The 17,213-nt window shown below is 36.1% G+C and overlaps 1 protein-coding gene across 6 annotated transcripts in view; it reads right to left on the bottom strand.

Moving 5' to 3' along the window:
• Positions 1-17,213, bottom strand: part of FucT6 (alpha-(1,6)-fucosyltransferase 8) — a 39,028-nt gene that overhangs the window by 14,713 nt on the left and 7,102 nt on the right. For all 6 annotated transcript variants that reach the window (XM_076462561.1, XM_076462559.1, XM_076462560.1 and 3 more), the window contains exons 5-7: positions 8,071-8,185; positions 5,214-5,451; positions 3,014-3,251 (exon numbers count right to left, since the gene is read on the bottom strand). In XM_076462561.1, coding sequence (XP_076318676.1) covers positions 3,014-3,251; positions 5,214-5,451; positions 8,071-8,185 — 591 coding nt within the window. The remainder of the gene's footprint in view (positions 1-3,013; positions 3,252-5,213; positions 5,452-8,070; positions 8,186-17,213) is intronic.

Here is a 17,213-nt window from a genome sequence, read left to right as displayed (position 1 = left end):
CTTGTTATATTCAACAACAACAAAACACCTAATGACTCCCTTCTTTTTAAATAGTCTTTAGAGATTACTATCAGTAGAAGAGAAGCCTTACACTGAAAACAACAGTGTCAGAAAACAATTGTAAACAACAGAAAATAACTTTGAAACACAATCATGATAGAATGTGATAAAGTCTGTTTGTCAAAGTTTAATATGATCTTATTACACTTCAGCAGGATACTTGTGATACAAATTAAGAATAAACATTCCAAAATTGCCTAAACTGTATCTATGATATGACCTAGAGACAAACGTTCTTCTAAGGATTTAAACCATCAATTTGATACATCTCCATAGCCAAAATTCCTGCAGTATTAGGTATGAAGAGTAGCACACCCAAGGCCATGGTACTTTCTACATAAATGGTCTAGAAGCAATAGGATATCTTTCAGTCCCTCATTAAAAGTTCAAAATGGACTAATGTCTCAATTTGCTGGAAGAGATATATATTACTAATATCATAACCTTCCAGTTGCAAGAAGATAAATTTTTAGCATATCAATCCAGTGACTCATTTACTGAGCCAACAGTATCTTTTACTTGAGTTATTGAGAGATCCTCTCAGAGCACACAGATTGTGTAGTTGAACTGAATATACACAGGTCTGCATCTAGCCTCCTCTCCCAAATGAGTTAGTTTACTTAGCCTACACACTCATTATGAATTGCATATTCAAGCTTATGTGATAAACATTTGTTAAACACACACACCATGCTGCCCACCATTGGTAGCTAAAAGGCCAAACCACTCTGGGACAATCATATTTAATTATATTATTTGATGGTGTTACATGTATGATGAGTTTATTGGAACTGGTGTTGTATGGAAACCAGTTAGTTGTTCACTTGACCAAAAACAAAATTCTAAAGATTTTAGAGAAGTTTACAGAATGGAATTACCTACTTTCCAAGACCCACAAACATCAGTCATTGAGAACTTTATCAAAGCCTAGAACTAATGAACATAATAAATCTTCTATGAAGAGAACTGACCAAAATCTTAAACAAAATCTCTTTGCAAGGTAAAAGTATGCAATTAAAATAGTTTTGAAACTATACAAATACACAGCAATACAGATTAAACTTGTTGTTAGACTCTAACCTTCATACCATAATCACCACATATCACTCATCTCACTAGTGATTACAGCTGGAATGGAAACTCTATAGCTAACTACCGAATACTTTTGGAACCTTAAATACAGTCATACAACATTTCATACTTTGAAAATAATTATCCTTTCCATTAAAATGTAACTTAAAAAGACCTATCTAGTAAACCAGTCCTTAAATCTAACCCAATCAGTCTTAACCTTGCTATTTTATACAAACAATTGTTTTTTTCCCCTTTATGTAACATTACCCTTGTTTTACATTATTATCTTAAAGTCAAATAAAAAATTCACTACAAACAAACTGTTCAGTGAAATGCGTATTATTTCAAGATCAAAGAAATATCTCAGTCAACTTGTTTTTAATAAGCCTACATGCTTGAACCTGTGCAATACCAGTTTCACTAACTAAAATACATGAAGGATGTTGCTTTTTCCAGCCAATCACTTGAGAAAATTATAAATAATTGCCAAGACTGGCAAACACTGGATGAGTATTGTTACTTTTATACCAATATATTATCATCTTTATCTTTCTTTGGATGTTGTTACATTTTAAAACATCCATAGGCACCCAGTACAAGTATACATCACTTGGTATACTTTTAAAAAATTATTACAATAAAAAAAGAAACAACCATTAAAACATAAATTGTTAATCATTAACCAAAACCTCTTCTAATATCACACAGTCAGTGTAAGAACAAAGAGCACAGTTTGCTGAACTTATACCATTTTAACTCAATTTGAAAAACAAAGCTACTTTGATCTTGAATAATTATTGTGGAAGTAGATAACACAGAAAGGACAACAAGACATGAGGTAACTGATCACAACAGTGTTAATGAAATGATCAATGACCAAAACTACCTGCATTAATCATGACCTGTTTGAATATAATGTTAGTACACGAAAACATGGTTCTATTAACATCATGAGATCAACCATCTTTTAAGTTGTAAGTTAGCATTGCTAGACTTACTTATTCAAAGTTTGCAAACCAATTACTTTTAGTTATTCTGGTGCTGAAGATATAACCATAAAAAATGTCACCGACTAATTTATTACTCTTGAAATGCTTATGTACAATATTTCCATTTTGATAACTTGGCTGTGTTTTAATGGCCTTAATCTGGTCCTGTCTATTCAAATTAACTTTAAAGTTTATGACTCAGAAGACAGCAGCCATAAAATATTTTACTAAATTGACTTGTGAACCTGAAGCACTTTTGGTAAAAGGTTTATAAAATTTAATAATGTCAGATAAACTTATCATGGTATTTCTAATGGTGTAACCCATTTTATCATCATATACCATTCAGTTTTTGTTTCCAGTTTCTTGGATACTGATCCACACACATATCTGGGAATGACTGAAGTTAACACTAAATACTTATCACAACTGCAAATCAACCACTAATTAACATAACTAATTCAAAACACTATTCTAACTTCTAGATGTATGAAAAGTAGAAAAACAAAAACTTAAAATAAACAGAATGTAGGGAGTGATCCATCAAGTGGATACCCTCACAGTTAATATTTTCCAACATGATCCCAAAATAAATATTTTCATGTAAAGTCTACATCAAAGTCTAAACAAAATTCAGTAAAATTAAAAGTAAAATTAAGTGCTTGAAACATTGTCAAAGTATGTTTTAATAAAATCAGGCCTCAATCAACTAAATGCAAGGTAATAGTTGTGTCTCACATGAGAATAATCTGGACACTTGATATTATTTGGTCTAAAGGCTGGGGATTTCTTCCATCATACTGAAGTGATGTATACTGAAGTACTTCTATTATAATTGAACCTAACAAGTAATTCTAGTCATTGATAAAACACACTATTCAAGAGCTCACCCTACTACTGGATGCTTTAAATTCACTTTTTCCTCTGCATGCTTGAGAAACTTTGCCAAATCTTCCTGTGGACGTAGAAGATACTTTAAAAACTGGCCAATCCACCATACAATAGGGTTGCCATGGATACGAATCAACCTCTCTGAGAGGTCCTGAGGAATGACTAATGGTAAATATGGAGGACGTGGATGAATATTATCAACAATGGGAAGATCAACTATCTGAGCATCATTGGAATCTGTATAAAATACACCATACTACTTCAGATAATGCACAGATTAAGTTACACACACACACACAAATTAACCTCTAAAAAACACAAAATAATATCATTAAATGTACAGATTAACCTATTACTAACAAAAGTATATTAAATATTGTGGTTTAATCCATATTAATACTGTAATACTATCCACTCAGTTACAATTGCAGCAACAACCACACTGAATAGAATACATCCATGGAAGTAATTAATGCAGTGACAAGAAATTATTATTTTTGATATGTATAATGGTTACCAGGTCAAATTTCGATTTGTATAACTCTCTCAACACAGGCTCAGTTAACTTGACCAACCATGTGTTCATTTTGTACTTCACAGATTTCATGTTTCTAACTTTCAATGTATTGTGTAAATCTTCACAATATTTGGCAGTTTTTCAGTTAACATCACAAGTATGTGACATGCAAAAAATATTTTTTACTGAAATGTTTTTAATAAACTAAAATAAAGATTTGTCCATGAATATATTGAGTACTTGTTTTGAATAGTCCATGTGTAAAGTAACTTGTGTTGAGATTAAAAATACTTGCCCTCATCTAAAATTTCCTTTGTGTAATCCCTAAAACTCCTAAATACATTTCAAATGTTTATTTTCAGTATAACTTTATATTTTTTGTTTACGAAATCTGTCAATTTGACCAGCCTCATTACCACTTACCTGTTTTTTTTTTTGTTCTATAATGACTTCAAATGTAACATAAAACTATATGCATTCATTTATCCTAATCAGTTTTAAGTTCATAACAGTATATATCTATTTATAGTTGAACTGTGTCCAACTACTATTCAGGGCACATGCATCTCACATGTATGTTCACAATACATTATTATATTATTATTTACTTTACCTAATCTATTTAACCTAAAAACATCCCTATTTTTACATTTTAGTTACTTTTATAATACAGAATAAACATGAACAACTAGAAATAAAGTACTTACCCAATCTTCTTGTCTTCCTGTCAGTTGTTGAGTACATTTAAACCTTTTTTTATTCTAATGGTAGTAATGCACTAAATTTTTATTTAATTAAATAATACATTAAAAAACAGACTAATAACATACAAAAAGATAAATGAATTCCCCTAACTTTCAAAATTTTCCCAGCTTCCTAACTATGCAACAAGAGCCTTTACAAGTTCATCCAAGCTAACTGTTCAATTTCCCCAAGGAACAAAGGTTGTACTCTAAATGAAATTAATGCTGAAAGAGATTTGACAGGTGGATATGGTAAGAGGGGTTTGAGTTTCTATTCAAAAGCTCTGTATACAAATGAAATGGAAGGCTATAAAAATCATGGTTTGTCTGAACAATGATGATTTTATAGTGACTAATTTGTGTTTAATTTTGTACTTTTTGAAGGGGTGGTGGATAAAATAGATGAGACAAGATTCTTAGAGAAAATATGTGATGTGTCACACCAGGGAAAATTCAGGACTTTTTAAAATATTGCCTTGTATAACTTGAAACAAAATTTATATACCATTAACATATGGATTATAAGTTCAAATTTTATGCTACACTAACTGATATAAGAAATAAAAAGTAATTTGAAAAAAAAAGTTTAAATTTAAGGTACTAAAACTTTGTGTCACAAGCAGTAAAGGATACCCTGAGCAGAAGGGTTAAAGATAGTAATTGTTTTTCACCAATAAACCAGTCCTCAAGAACATTTGATTTCTTATCAAGAAATTTGACATAAGAAAATATTTTATGAAAAGAAAAATTCAAAAACTTTCTTTTAACTCATTATAATTTGCAAGGATTAGCAATACTCTCCAATAGAAAATACTAATATGTAAAAATACAAATTTATAAAAATGGAAGTCTAGAAACAAGTTTTCTTAGTAATATAAACATCACTAAGCAAATTTTAATTTTTTTTTTTTTTGGTATATGCATGCTGAGCAACTTTACCTGACCAACTACCACGAGATATTCCTGATTCATCAGTACAGGTGTCACTAACTGGTTTAAATACTGATTCCCAGCCTTGACGAGAGTACCTCCAGTTCTTTGATTTGAGAATTAGAGTCCGTTGGGTTCCATAGGCCACAATGAAGCAATATACCACATGATGAATCTGACATCCATACCCACAACCTTTGTTCAGACTACATGTTAGCTTTCTTGCTTTGCTACAATCTTTTGGATTCTATATAAATGCAGAAAGAAAGAATTTAGAAACATTTAAAAACTCAATCATTCCAGATATTGTTGAATATATGAATCAAAACTGTTTATTTATTGTCAAGCACAAAGCCAAAAAATGGCTGGTCTGTGCTCTCATCCATCATGAGTATGAAAATCCAGTTTCAAACAGAGTTAGTCTGCAGACATACCACCGTGCTACTCAGGGGTAAAGAATGAGAAGAGGTAAAAAGTAAACTTAAGAAATAAATATTTTTGATAATTATTTATGAAAGGGTAATTGAAAGAGAAGAAAGGATGAGTGCAAACTACAATTTCAAAATATTATACTGTACAAAAACTGGGTAAATTTATGCAAGTAAAAACACAATAATCAACCAGTTCCAGTTTAAAATAACATTATATAACACAAATTTTGTTCCTGGATAGTATGTGTTATTTCTTAATTGCTTATGTTGTAAAAGAACAAAAAATGGCCATTATTCCCTTCAAACTTTGCTTTTGTGACCTGAATAATGAAATTTAGAAATTAACCTATTTTGTATGTAAAAACGGGCAAATCTGAACATTTTCATTCACATAAGGTCTGAATAAAACAGCATATGAATCAAGATTTACATGTATTTATAATAAAGTTACACAAAAATGAACAAAAATGTTTAGAAGTGAGTAGTTTTTCAAGAATTGCGACTGTAATGTAAATGGCTCTCACGTATCAGCCCCCAAATATAGTTTCCCATCATATTTTTGTTATATGCTCCCAGGTCACAAAAGCAAAGTTTGAAGAGAAAAATAGGTCTTTTCCATTTACTTTAGGCATAAGCAATTGGGAAATAACACTTTCTGCCCAGAAACAAGAGAGTAAAAATTTTGTTACACAGTGTAATTAATGAGTTAATCTGTTCTCAGGTTCAAAATAATTTCATTTTTACTTGCAATCTATATATAACCTATGTACAACAAACTGAAAAAATTAGTGTTACCTTTAAAGTTTAACCCTTTTTATATACAAGAGATCAAAACACACAATTTAGAGCATTATTCCATTAATTTCCACAGTGTATAAAATAATTTAAATTATTAAGAATGTCACACAAATGGTGCATCAATCACAACCAGTTTGTTCCACAAAAATTAAATATATGAAAATATTGTACATACAAAGGGTTTCATATATTTTATTTATACAAAGGGTTTCATATATTAAATAAAACCACCTAAACACTGGAACTTAATTCCAGTGCTCGAAGTATGCATGACAGCTAATCAAACACCCAGGTGGTCTTGAGAAAATATACATCTGCCAAATTTCTAATGCAAATTTTTATTATTCTTCATTTTGTACGTACTTATCTTTTGTCTTTCTTTAAGAAAAGTTAGACCAAAACAAAGAACTGTTTACCTCTTAAAATTTAATCTGAAATTGTTATTATTCTAATATTTCAGTTGTCTTAAATTAAAGCCACCAATATTCAAAATATTATCAGTATGAGACCTCTATCTTGTTTTAACAAATTTAAGTTTATTTACTTTACTTTGTGGTTCTAACATGCCACACACCCAAAATAAATGACACGAAGATATTTCCAGGATTAGGAACCGAAATTACATGGAATTGTAATAAATAAGCAAACCCACGAATATTTCAAACTATCACAGAAAGAAGTATTTCATAAAAATTAATTTCTACAGGGGCTTCAAACTGTTGTTAGTTACAAAATTTTAAATTATATTAAAAATATGTTCTCCTAAATGTCCCCATGTTCTTAAAACAAGGGGTTCAATTATCACTTAAAATGATCAACCACAAACACACACACACAAATGTCATAACTGTTAAAAAGCTAGTAACCCATGCTTTTAACGTGTCCAGTTTCAACAAAAGGTGAAATTTATGACACTGTATTCTAGTGGTTAGCATGCCACATTGTGAAAATGAGAAAAAAATAAGAGTGATGGTCAAGTCCTTCCATTTGATCAGAGAAGCTCAAGAGCCAATGGTGGATGCTGTTAAGTAGTTGCCTTCTCCCCAGTCTATTTGTTCAAAATTAGGGAAGGCTAACACAGATAGCCTTTGTGTAAATTCGGGCAAGTATCTGAAACAATATTTGAGCCACATCTCCACCCATAAAGTAAGGATATAGCCATAAAAATATCAGATAGATGTTTCTATGGTAGGGATGACTTGGTATGGCCATACTCTTGCAGTTGGCCACATCTGATAAAGTAGTAGGGCTTTTTGAATGTACTACAAGTTACTTACAATTAAAGAGCTATAAAGCAGCTTAAAAGATTATATGTACTGAGGTTTTCTGAACAGAATAAGTAATATCTTTACCTCAAACTAAGTTCCACTATTCTCTGTGCTGCAATACTTTGATATAGTTCAGAAGATATCTTCAAGCAGTTTTACAAGATTGGTTCATAATTGGTTGAAAAATATTGTACGAGAAAATCAGTTAGATAAAAATGATTTGTATCTGACGAGATGACTAGTTACCTTTCTTCTCTTAAACCTTAATATAGAAGCTTTATACTAAACTTTTCATAATGTTTCAAACAAATCTGGTCACTGGTATGAATTCTAGAAAACTTACAAACAGTGTGTTCAATGAAAGCTCACCTGCAGGTACTTGAGCCTCTGCTGTACAATATCAGTAAGTTCTTGGGCTTCCTTCCGTCTCCATACAGCCATGCCATCTAGATCTTCAAGTTTTTCCAGGTCCACCATTATGGATCTGGAGAAGCAAGATATGAAACTGAATATCTCAACTATTTCAAACCATTTGATGGAACTTAAAACCCTTTAGAATCAGTTGTTTCTCCTTGTAGACAATATTGGATTTTGCCACCTCACTGATGTCTGAAGCCTCATTACACACTCCCTAGTAGAAAGTTATGTCTCATGCTGTGCTGCTAGAATTGCACAGGGCCATTTAAAAATACATACAGATGATGCTTAAATATGACCAAACATCAACACTAAGTTTTACAACAAATATTTAAAACTCTGATGTGTTGCTAATGTCAATGCCATGTTATAATTTAGAGAAGGCAACACTACAAGCCCATGTGTTTAGTGACTCTCGTAGAGCAAAGGGTACACTTCAGGTAAAAGGTGTTGCACTGGGTACCAAAATGGCTCCTTAACTATGCTAATATATTTATGGGCCATGCTGAAACACAGCTTTCAAAACAATGCTCCATTAAACCTCATGCCTAGAAACATTACACAGATGGCTTTTATGGAAACACTTTTCACAAAACAATTATGTTTACTCTTGAATACTCCCTTACCCAAATTAGCTTTCTCAACATTACTATCTCTTAAAAGAACAGCAACTGATTCAAACTGGCCTAATGAGAACCTGGCAGAGTAAAGGAAAGCACTGGAAGAAGCAGACCTAAATTTTCTCCAGAATGTCCAGAATCATCCACAAGTGCAACCTCAGAGAAGCCCCATAGTTAAACCTCACTGTACTGAATAAACATCTCCACCTCACTTAAAATAAGATCAGGGACAGCCTTGACTGGAAATGACCCCCTCCCTAGATTTTTCTTTGACTCTAGACATTAGAGGTGAGAATAGAGGAAACCTGATTTGTTTTTGTACAGTAGACAGTAATCTGGAAATTCGTGCCATATGCAGGTTTGCCAAACAAATTTTGTTTAAATATAAAAATCAAATCAAATAGATAACATTAAGAATGCTCAGTGTATTTCCAACAGGCATAGTACAGGGAAACCCATTAATGAAAGCTTTGTCAAGTAAACACAACATTACCTGAATGAGGTGCTCATCTAAAGTACCAAGATAGAGGGCACACTGGCATAAAAAGATAGTGTCATGAGACAGATTTTGTCAAGGGCAATTAAGTGGGGAATAAAAGACTGGAGCAAACAGGAAAAAAACAATAAGACCAATACTTAGGTGGGCAAAGGAAGAAACCCTAGCAATTGAGTAATAGCTGTAGTGTGAGGGAAATAAGTATGTTTTGGAATTCATCTTGTTACTACTAGCTACTTTAAACAGAAACATTTTCTGCATTCTACAAAAACACATTTTCATCCACTACAACTGAACGACTGCCTAAGAAAAATACTTCTTGATGTCCATGTTGCCTCATTCTGAAAGGGCAGAAGTCTAAAAAAACATCCTTGTCCATGCAAACATTACCATTCAATAACTAAAGCTTGTTGATTGATTGATTGATTTAGTGTTTTATGGCACAAAGCAGCGAGGCTATCTGCACCAGACTTTTGGTAAAAATGTAAAAAAAAAATAAATAAATAAATAAATAAATGTAGTAATATACATAAATGGAAATGAAAGTAAAACAAAAAAGTATAAAACCAATGTTGACACCTAGTCTACAATGTTAAGATAGAAGGCAGAGTATAAGAAGTTGTAAGGTATTTACTCTAGCAAAAAGGTAATGATCATAACCCGCCAGGAAGATTAACAGGTAAGTTCAAGAACCACCGTCAATCACCTGAAGTTGGCCTTTCCAGTCCTGGTTCCAGGTTATGTGTCATAGCAGCTATTATCAAAATGTAAAAGAATAAAAGTTTCAAAAGACACTCCGCAAAATCGTAATAATGAGTAGCCAAATGTCCAGTAAAAAGATAAAAGTCAAGTAAATGGAGAAAAATTTGTAAAAGTAATTGAAGATAAAAGCAAAACGGCAATTAAAACAGAAAATGGCGTAAAAACCAATTTTGACATCCAGTCAACAAAGTTGTAAAGAATTACCTGTAGCAGAATGTTAATGATCGTAACCCGCCAGGAACACTAACAGGTAAGTATAAAAACCACCGTCAGTCACTTGAAGTTGGTCTTTCCAGTCCTGGTTCCGGGTTATGAGTCAATTTGGCCAGTACTAAAAAGTTAAGTAGTAAAAGTGTGAAATGATATGAAGCAAAAGTATAATAACAACTCGCCAGGATAACTAACGAGTAGTTCAAACGGATAGTTCAAACAGAAGCGTTAGTCACCTGAAGTTGGCCTTTCCAGTCCTGGTGTCGAGTTATTTAATGTTCTGGCCATTGTTCAAGGTCAAATTGAAGGAGAGAGATTAAAACTGTAAAAAAGAAACCACAATTAAAAAGGTGTAATGAATAAATATGCAACACTTAAATGAGATTAAAAAGGTTAATGGCCATTAAAAAATTAAAAACATTATCAAGGTGGACAGAGTCACCATCACCAATAACTCTGTCCAATGTTACAGATTGACCCTGGGAAAAATATGTTTAAAATATTGCCGTCGTTGAGAATTGTAACGATGGCAAGAAAGTAAAACGTGGCTGATAGTGATTTGAGTGTTACACAAACTACACATTGGTGCATCAGTTCCAGATAAAAGAAAATGATGAGTTAAAAAACTGTGACCAATGCATAGCCTAGTGAGAACAACTTCCTTCTTCCGAACTTTACGGAAGCTAGATGGCCAAAGTCTAATTTTGGGTTTGATTTGAAAAGGTTTGTTGTCCGTTGCTCATTCCAAGTGGACTGCCAGCTGGCACGGAGCCGAGCCTTGAAGACAACACCATAGTCCATATGCGGAATAGGCATAGGAGTGATGGTGCTGAAGCAGACATATTTAGCTGCCATGTCTGCAAGCTCGTTCCCGCGAATACCAACATGGCCTGGTATCCAAAAAACTGGATTGAAGTAGCTGCTAATGAGAAATGGGCCAGTCGGTTTGAATATCAGCGAGAATAGGATGTGAGCTAGCGTGTAGCGATTCCAAGGCAAGTATAGAACTAAGCGAATCAGTATAAATAGTGCAGTTGGAGTACTGCTCAGCTGCAATATGATCCAGGGCAAGAGATATGGCATACAGTTCAGCAGTGAACACAGAAGCTGTAGAAGGGATTCTGCGTGCAACTACTGACCCATAGCAAACCATAGCAGAGCCCACTGAATTACCTGATTTGGAACCATCTGTATAAATGGGAACTGAATGATTGTTTGAAAGATATTCATTGAATAAAAAGCGGTACTTCAATCTGGAGTATCTGCCTTTTTTAGGTGACTGAAAGAAAGGTCACATTTGGGGGCTGTAATAAGCCATGGTGGGATGGGCAGACCTGTGGAATCTGCAATGTTATCCAAGGACAGACCCAATTCATCCAATTGCTCCCGGATCACGAAGGCCAAACAAAGCAATGACAGATCGTCTGTTCTGAAAAGTACTGCCCACCGAGGAAGGAAAACACATTTCCAGGTGGGATGCTTTGGTAAGGAATGAAGTTTCAAGTATATTGTAAAGATAGTTGCAAACGGCGAAGGTGTAGAGAAGGTTCATGAGATTCAATGTATATACTTTGAACTGGAGAGGTACGGAAAGCCCCAGTGCAGAGTCGAAGTCCTTGGTGATGAATGGGGTCCAGCATCTTTAAGGCCGAGGGTCTGGCAGAGCCATAGACCATTGATCCATAATCGAGTTTTGATCTAATAAGAGCACGATATACCTTTAACATTGAACAGCGATCTGCCCACAACTGGTAGAAGAGAGAACACGGAGGATGTTCAGTGCTCTTGTGCATTTGACCGAAGCTGCTTTAAGTGTGGTATAAAGGTCAGTTTACGATCAAAGATAAGCCCCAAGAACTTGGTCTCCGGGACCACTGGCAGCAAAACTTCACCGATATGAAGTTCAGGATCAGGGTGAATACCCGTCGGCGGCAAAAGTGCAGGCATACAGTTTTGGAGAGAGAAATTAAAGCCGTTCGCCAGAGTCCACTTCCATACACAATTGAGGGCGGTTTGTAGTTGCCGCTCAATATATCTCATGTTTGATGACTGACATGAGATGTGAAAGTCGTCGACATACAGCCCATTCGCAACAGTGAGAGGGAGTTGTTCAGTGATGGCATTTATCTTTATACTGAAGAGTGTAACACTCAATACACAGCCTTGAGGGACTCCAAGTTCCTGTACAAAAGAACGGGAAAGTGTCAAACCCACACGAACTTGGAATCTCCTGTCCATTAAAAAATTTTTAATAAACATGGGTAGATGGCCACGTAACCCATATGTATGGAGGTCTCAAAAGCGCCATACCTCCATGTTGTGTCGTAAGCCTATTTCTATGTCAAAGAATATTGATACAAGATGTTGGCAGTTGAGAAAAGCTTCTCTGATAGATGTTTCAAGACGAATTAGGTGGTCTGTGGTGGAGTGCTGTCGACGGAACCCACACTGGGTGGGCGAGAGGAGGTTGTTTGGTTCCTTGAATCAAACAAGACAAGCATTAACCATCCTTTCTAATGTCTTACAGAGACAGCTCGTCAAAGCAATTGGACGGTAGTTTGAAGGAATCTTGGGATCTTTCCCTGGCTTAGAGAAAGGTAAAATAATAGCCTGGCACTAGGCATCAGGAAAAACATTCTCCTGCCAGATCCGGTTGAAAACAATCAGAAGGACATCAAGAGAAGCAGGAGATAGATGGTGCAGCATGTCATAATGAATATCATCAGGTCCAACAGACGTACTGGCAGACCGATGAAGGGCCATTTTTAGTTCCACCAGGGTAAAGGGACAATTATAGTCAAAGAAACAGTCAGTTCGAAAGGAAAGAGGTAATCGCTCTGCCCGAGTCTTGATTGCCAGGAAGGTGGAGGAACAAGCAGAAGTGCTAGATACCCAGCAAAAGCTTTCACCTAGAGTGTTAGCGATGTTCGAACATCAGTCACCTCCTGACCATCAGAGAGTAAGATCGAGAGGGGATAGAATTGTAGTGTCCATTAACCTTTGAATCCTGTCCCATATGATCTTGGAACTGGTGGTAGAAGATATACTGGTTGTGAACTTAATCCAAGATTCCTTCTGGCTGTGACGCTTACCCACCTAGCATGTGCACGGCCCGTTGGAAAGCAACCAGGTTTGAAAGTGTGGGATATCTACGAAAAGTATCCCAGGCCCGCTTTTGAGCCTTCCATGCTAAGTGGCAAGCAGGATTCCACCACGGACGAGGATATCGTGGAAAATGTGTCGAGGTTTTAGGAATACACTGAGCAGCTGCATGTGTAATACAGTCAGTTACCGCTGCTACACAGCCGTCTATTGATGGCTGATTTACGATGGCAGGATCAAGTTCTGCGAGAGCAGTGAAAGTGGACCAGTCTGCCTGATCCAGCTTCCACTCGGGTCCTCACAGGTAGGGTGGCATCGACCACGGCCAGTCTCTCTCAAAAGGATCGGAAAATGATCACTGCCTAGTGGATTACTGTCAACCCTCCATGAAAAATGGGAGAATAATGAAGGGGAGCAAACTGAGAGATCAATAGCGGTAAAGGACTGACTAGGTGCATGAAAGTAAGTGGAAGAACCAGTATTGAAAAGAGAAAGATTGTGATCAGAGAGCATCCGCTCTACAGATCGGCCCCTCCCATCAATAATAGCACTTCCCCAGAGGGGATGATGTCCATTAAAATCCCCTAGGATTAGAAATGGAGATGGCAATTGTTCAACGAGAACATCAAGATCTGATTGATCATATGTCTTTCCAGGGGACAGGTACAGAGAACAAACAGTGATGGTATGACCCAAGGAAACACAGATGGCTACAGCCTCCAAGGGTGTGTTGAGTGACAAAGACAGGGTGGGCTCGTGTTGATCAACCAACAGTGCCACCCCTCCATGTACTCGACCATCACACAACCTGTCATTTCTGTACAGAGAAAACTGCTGAATGGAGACAGTATCAGCAGTTTTGAGAAATGTTTCTTGTAAAGAAAGACAAACAGGATGGTAGGAAGCAATCAGCGTTTTGATATCATCCAGATTAGAACGTAAACCTCGACAGTTCCATTGTATCAAGGTGGCCATTTTAAGAACGGGTAGGTGAAGTGGCTGGAGAACCCTTCGGTTTACGACCCGTCTTTTTCTTTACTGTCTTTAGTCGGAGGAGGTCTATCAACCTCCATGGATCCTGCTCTGTGTCGGGTGGGCAGGTTTTTGTTGTTGGAAGGGGAATCCAGTGACTGAGGACGCAAACAAATAATTGTTTTGTCTCTTGTGGTGGGAGAAAAGATGTATCAGAAGAAATGCCTGTATTTGAAACTGAAGGACGTGGATCTTGAGGTTTGTTGGAAGGTATGGGAGGAACAGAGATGGGTGTGGAAGTCGATTCATCAACCTTTTAACCACGGATGTCAAAAGGCTTTTCATTTGTTTTGAAAACGATTCTCTTGGAGGCACAGAGAGATCTGTCTGCACTCCCACTGTAGTTGTGGAATGAAGTGCAGCAGCATATGTCCGAGATGGAGTTGTGGACAGCAATTTCCGAGCCTCAGGATAACTAATGTTATGTGTCATTTTCAAACGCTGCACCTCTTTTTCCTCCAACCATTTTGGGCAAGAATGAAAGTAAGAGGGGTGAGAACCATTGCAGTTTACGCAATGTGGGTTCATGTCACAGTCATAGGCATCGTGGTCCTTGCCTCCACAACGAGCACATGTCAGGGAACCACGACAGTACGTCTTTGAGTGGCCGAATCTCTGACATTGGAAACATCAAAGAGGGTTTGGTATGTATAGACGAACCCTGCAAATGAGATAACCTGCCTTGATGGTGGCAGGTGCATGTGGTGAAGTGAATGTTAAAACGAGGGTATTTGTTGGCAGTGTAATTCCATCTAGGCGAGTGGAGATGCGCCTCACTGCAGAAACTCCTTGAGTGGAGAGACCAGCGAGAATCTCTGACTTGGGAATGTTCTTCAAATCCCTTTCAACAATAACTCCTCGTGAAGAATTCATGGTAGCATGGGGTGTAACCTCAATAGGTATATCCCCAATTGCCTTTGATTTCAAGAGGAGTTCACTGTGATGGGATGTGGATGTTTCAACCAATATGTCACCAGATCGAAGTTTCTTTACTGATTTTGGAGAGCCAGCAAGTCCCTCTAGTCCCTTTTGAATAAAAAAAGGGGACATTTGCCTAAAGGGTTTTCCAAAGAGAATGTAATATAAGAAAATGAGGTGCGTGTGTTACTGATGTTGAAGATTGCTGTTCTGAGTATTCAAGGCGTGGTCGCTACCCATTGACTGTTTTTTTACAATTTTATTTAAATTTTTTAGAGGATCCATAGGAAAAAGGAAAAATTTCGGTACCCACTGACCCCACCCACCATGGAGCCCTACAAGGGGACGCACTACAAAGTCATGCATGGACAATGCAGCAACGCCAGGGTTTCGTGAGCACTATACCCAAACACCAGCATCAGGCACAATGTCCACAACACCCGTTGAGAACTTCCAACACTGGTACTTGGTTGACTCTAGCCCAAGTGGACCAGCCGATTGACCCAAGGGGCCACCCAAAGGCAGCCCGTCTACAGGAATTGAGGCCAAAGTGGTGTGTTAGGGTTGGACCCCTCAACCACCAGGATCCTCTCCTCCCCTTCACGGGTCGCCACGCACGGCAAACACGTGGGTGGATGTTTAGATCCCAGAGAAGGTAACCAGATAGAACAGAACCTTCCCTTGGAGGTCCCCTCACCACGTACAGGAATCCACACCGAGGGGCTAAAGCTTGTTATCTAATGTGCCATTTCATAAACAAATAAAAAGACTTCCCTTTATAAAGTGTTTCCCAAAACTTGAACCAGTTTGGTTATTATTTTAATGATTTGACTTTCACTGGTATTTAAACCAATTTCAAATCTACAGCCAACAGATGGATAAGAGAAGACTACTGGATCACAACTTTAAATACTGTTTATGAAATATATCATGATCTTGGAATCAATGATTGCCAATTATTAATTTGTTCTTTGTCAGAAAAAGGTTTTTTTGTCCACACACTGTAAATTCTCAATTTTTACCCTTAATCTTTATAACATTTATTATGTATTTATTTATTACAATTTTCAATTTTATATATTTTAATCACATCTGTTTTAACTTTCTTGTGTATCTCAGAACAGCTGGGATGGGTATTAACACTTTTACTGATAAAAGTGTTAAAATCCACACTGGTTGTTCTGAGATACATTTTTATTTCAAGTGGATTTCTTGTCATCAAGAATTACTTCATCTTTATTTTACTTTATTAATATTTTCTGTGTAGTTGAAAGCTACTTAACACTTCCAGCTTTTCATAGTGGCTTGACATTACTCAACTTTACTTATATCCCACTTTAGTTTACATTGTCATTTCAGCTTATCCCCTAAGAAGAATGGTATACCTTTCAAAAGTACTTGAGTTAATGGATATTGCATTTTTTTGTGTTAGATAATTTTTTGAGCCAATGCATTTTTCTCACATTATGAATGCAGGGAATATTTATGTAGCATTTGATAAAATGCTTGTATCATGGATAAGTTTCAGTATCAAAAGTCAATATCAGGAATAATGTAAAAAAACAAACTGAAGGTAATTTTGTACTACAGTCTACCAAGCTTGCCTTGGATGTACACTCTAAGCTACTGTGAATGTCCAATTTATTAGCTATCACATGTTGAGCAATTCAAACCAACTCAGCTAGTCGATTCTCATCTACAATAGGTACAGGTTGAGTTCAAAATGCCTTTCAAGTGGTTATAATGTAAAGACAAGATGAAAGAGAAATTACTACATGCTGGAAAAATCTTTGGAAAAGAAGCATTCTCTTGTAACATTGGCTGCTTGACCATGAAATCTATGCATCTCTCATCATGCATCAAAGGAGTTTAATTGAAAAACCAGCAACTCTTAGCACCTTTTTTCAAGAACTACACAAAGTTCCACCTAAGACTCTACTTCCAGTGTATTTCAT

Source organism: Tachypleus tridentatus, chromosome 10 (genome assembly GCF_004210375.1).
Source record: "Tachypleus tridentatus isolate NWPU-2018 chromosome 10, ASM421037v1, whole genome shotgun sequence".
Taxonomy (NCBI): Eukaryota; Metazoa; Arthropoda; class Merostomata; order Xiphosura; family Limulidae; genus Tachypleus; species Tachypleus tridentatus.
The sequence above is the reverse complement of the archived record's forward strand: the minus strand, read 5'-3'. Positions and strand labels throughout refer to the sequence as shown.